At 34.2% G+C, this 2,359-nt stretch overlaps 1 protein-coding gene across 1 annotated transcript; it reads right to left on the bottom strand.

The window, feature by feature from the left end:
- Window positions 1–562: 562 nt before the first annotated feature.
- LOC134279645 (caprin-2-like) lies at window positions 563–1,950 on the bottom strand. The gene is made up of 2 exons (XM_062762075.1): window positions 1,371–1,950; window positions 563–1,159 (listed from the first exon to the last, which is right to left on the bottom strand). The coding sequence occupies exons 1-2, from the start codon at window positions 1,801–1,803 to the stop codon at window positions 702–704; spliced, it is 891 nt and encodes a 296-aa protein (XP_062618059.1). The 5' UTR covers window positions 1,804–1,950; the 3' UTR covers window positions 563–701.
- Window positions 1,951–2,359: the final 409 nt, after the last annotated feature.

The raw sequence follows: 2,359 nt of genomic DNA on the forward strand, positions 1-2,359 counted from the left end.
CTCCTTTTCTTCAACTACTTCAGACATGGAAATAAGATTGAAAACTTTTTTGTTAAGTACACCTGAAGTGAAACATAAAAAATTAGTTTAAGGATTCAAATTGAAACTTAAACTCATCAAAGGAATCCGCCTGGCACCTGTCATGAGAGGGGTACGGATCTTCAATACTCATCGAAAAGACCCAATTTAGACGGGACAGACTTTCAAATTAATGATAGCTCTCACATAAACTTGATATAGGCGAAGATGCCATTCTGCTCGTTGCATGTGCCCAGGTAAAAATTTAAGAGCTTTATTCCTTCTTTCTGACAACTGTACATACAATAATTTAGATTGAAAAATAATTTGTTGTTAGATATTTAGATATTAGATTAATTTTATACCCTTCACCCTTTGTATACTCCTTAACGCCTTTTAAGAATCTTGGATCTGTCACTGAAAAAGTATTTAGTGAGTAATTAATTTCTTTGTATCAAAGTTCTCTCTGAACTATAAATTTAATTCTTTTCTTTATACAAAGATCAAAATAAGTAATATACCCCAAAACACATTTTATTTTAAATTTGAAAATCGCTTTCTAAAGATAAGAATTAATTTTTGGGAGAAGAAAATCATAATCGTCTAACTGATTATCTAAAACATGACTCTTTACAGCAAAATTTATTGTCAAAATGATTCTTTTGCTGAGTGTTCATGTTTATCTAGTTAAGTCTCCATCCAGAAAATGTTGATCGTGCATCCGATGAGCTTTCTATATTTCCAACGCCAGACACGGTCTCGTGCGTTTTAACAAAAACAACATCATCTTTATTCAGATGGGCAACGACTATACCAGTAGATGCATGGCGATCACCATTGTCATACGAGTTTGCCAGGGCACTGTTCCATATGTTTTGATTGATGATAAGGTTTGAAAAGGCATAACTGTGGGCGTCTGAGTAGATATTCCACGTTATCACATACAAGCCATTTGCAGGAACAGTGAAAACGCCAGTATACTTATTATAAGAATCTCCTATATTTGTCTTCACAACATCAAAAATAAGTGTATGGTGAGGGGCCAATGTGTGTTCGTCTGTGCTCATATAGGAGTAGAATGCGCATTGGTTGTGTAGATCATTGTCTGGAAAACTCTGCGAAAGAAGGCGAAGTTCTCTTGCTACAAAAGATTGAACACCAAATCAAAATGGTACACAATTATAATATGATATTGGTTACCAAAACCGTATGATAACTGCAATACTATTGTATATACTTCGTGTATTTCAAATAAAATACAATAGAAAAAGATATTGACAAGACTTGTCATATTCTACCAATTACACCTTTTTAAAATAGTTACGTTCTTCTCATTGTAAAGTCAAACTTACAAGAAGGTCCCTTGCTATTTTCGTTTTGGTGGTACTGCGTTTTCTGCCATTCTGAACTTATCAAAACATTTGCTATACTCCAGCCATTTCGTTTATTATCCACTTCTATGGCAGGACTGTTCATGGAATTGAAAATGGGATATTCCTTCATATTATTTATGATATTGTGTAAGACTTGTATTTCCGAGTTTTGAGATTCAATTTTAATCGAAAGTTCTTTAATTGTTTTTTCCTGTCCTTTGGCTTTTATTCGAAACTCATTCACAGTTCGGGTCAGTTCGTCCACCTTTTCTTTTAAACTGGTCAATAACTCTCCCTGTTGCTTGATTGTTCCCAGCAGCCCATCAGAGTTTTGCATCTGGCCATGAGCTTTGCGAGAATAAAGAATAATTATTAAGACTACGACATATTTGCACATATGAGAAAACGTCATTGTTTGAATGTCCGTTGCCACGAAGGTAGTACGCTTGTTTATTCCAGTACAATCCAACTTATACTATGATAAGAAATAAGAAAGGTTAAGAAGCAAACTGAAGATAATCAACAGATACACGTTCATGTAATTGTTGATTATTTAATTTTCGACAATTTTTTAAAAACCAAAAATAAATTTAGAAAACGATCGAGAAAAAGGGTGGCGTTCTAGAGTTGTAATAATTGTACAATTCTCAGTTACATGTAAGGTTGGACTTTCAGTGAGGCGTGGCTTTTTCGATGTTACATATGTAACTAGCTTCACAACTTTCAACACTGTTGAAATATACATTGGATACAATTCGACTGAATCTAAACGAGCGTAAGAAATAACCAATAACAAGGTCTCGTGCGGCAAAGAGATGGGGTTTAAGTCGTCTCATCGTTGTCAACAACATATTAAAGTCCACATATTTTTAATTTTTCAACTAATGAGAATCTATTCGCCATTTAACAGACGCTAATTACGTAGCACCGAAAATGCCACACCTCACTGAAAGTCCAAGATTACTTGA

Source organism: Saccostrea cucullata, unplaced genomic scaffold (assembly GCF_032062105.1).
Source record: "Saccostrea cucullata isolate Sc308-1 unplaced genomic scaffold, CSIRO_AGI_Scuc_v1 ctg1744, whole genome shotgun sequence".
Taxonomy (NCBI): Eukaryota; Metazoa; Mollusca; class Bivalvia; order Ostreida; family Ostreidae; genus Saccostrea; species Saccostrea cuccullata.

Coding starts and splice junctions, on each gene's coding strand:
- LOC134279645 (XM_062762075.1), bottom strand. CDS start 1,803: ATGACGTTTTCTCATATGTGCAAATATGTCGTAGTCTTAATAATTATT. Junction 1,160..1,370: donor AAATAGCAAGGGACCTTCTT/GTAAGTTTGACT, acceptor AATCTTTTGTAG/CAAGAGAACTTCGCCTTCTT.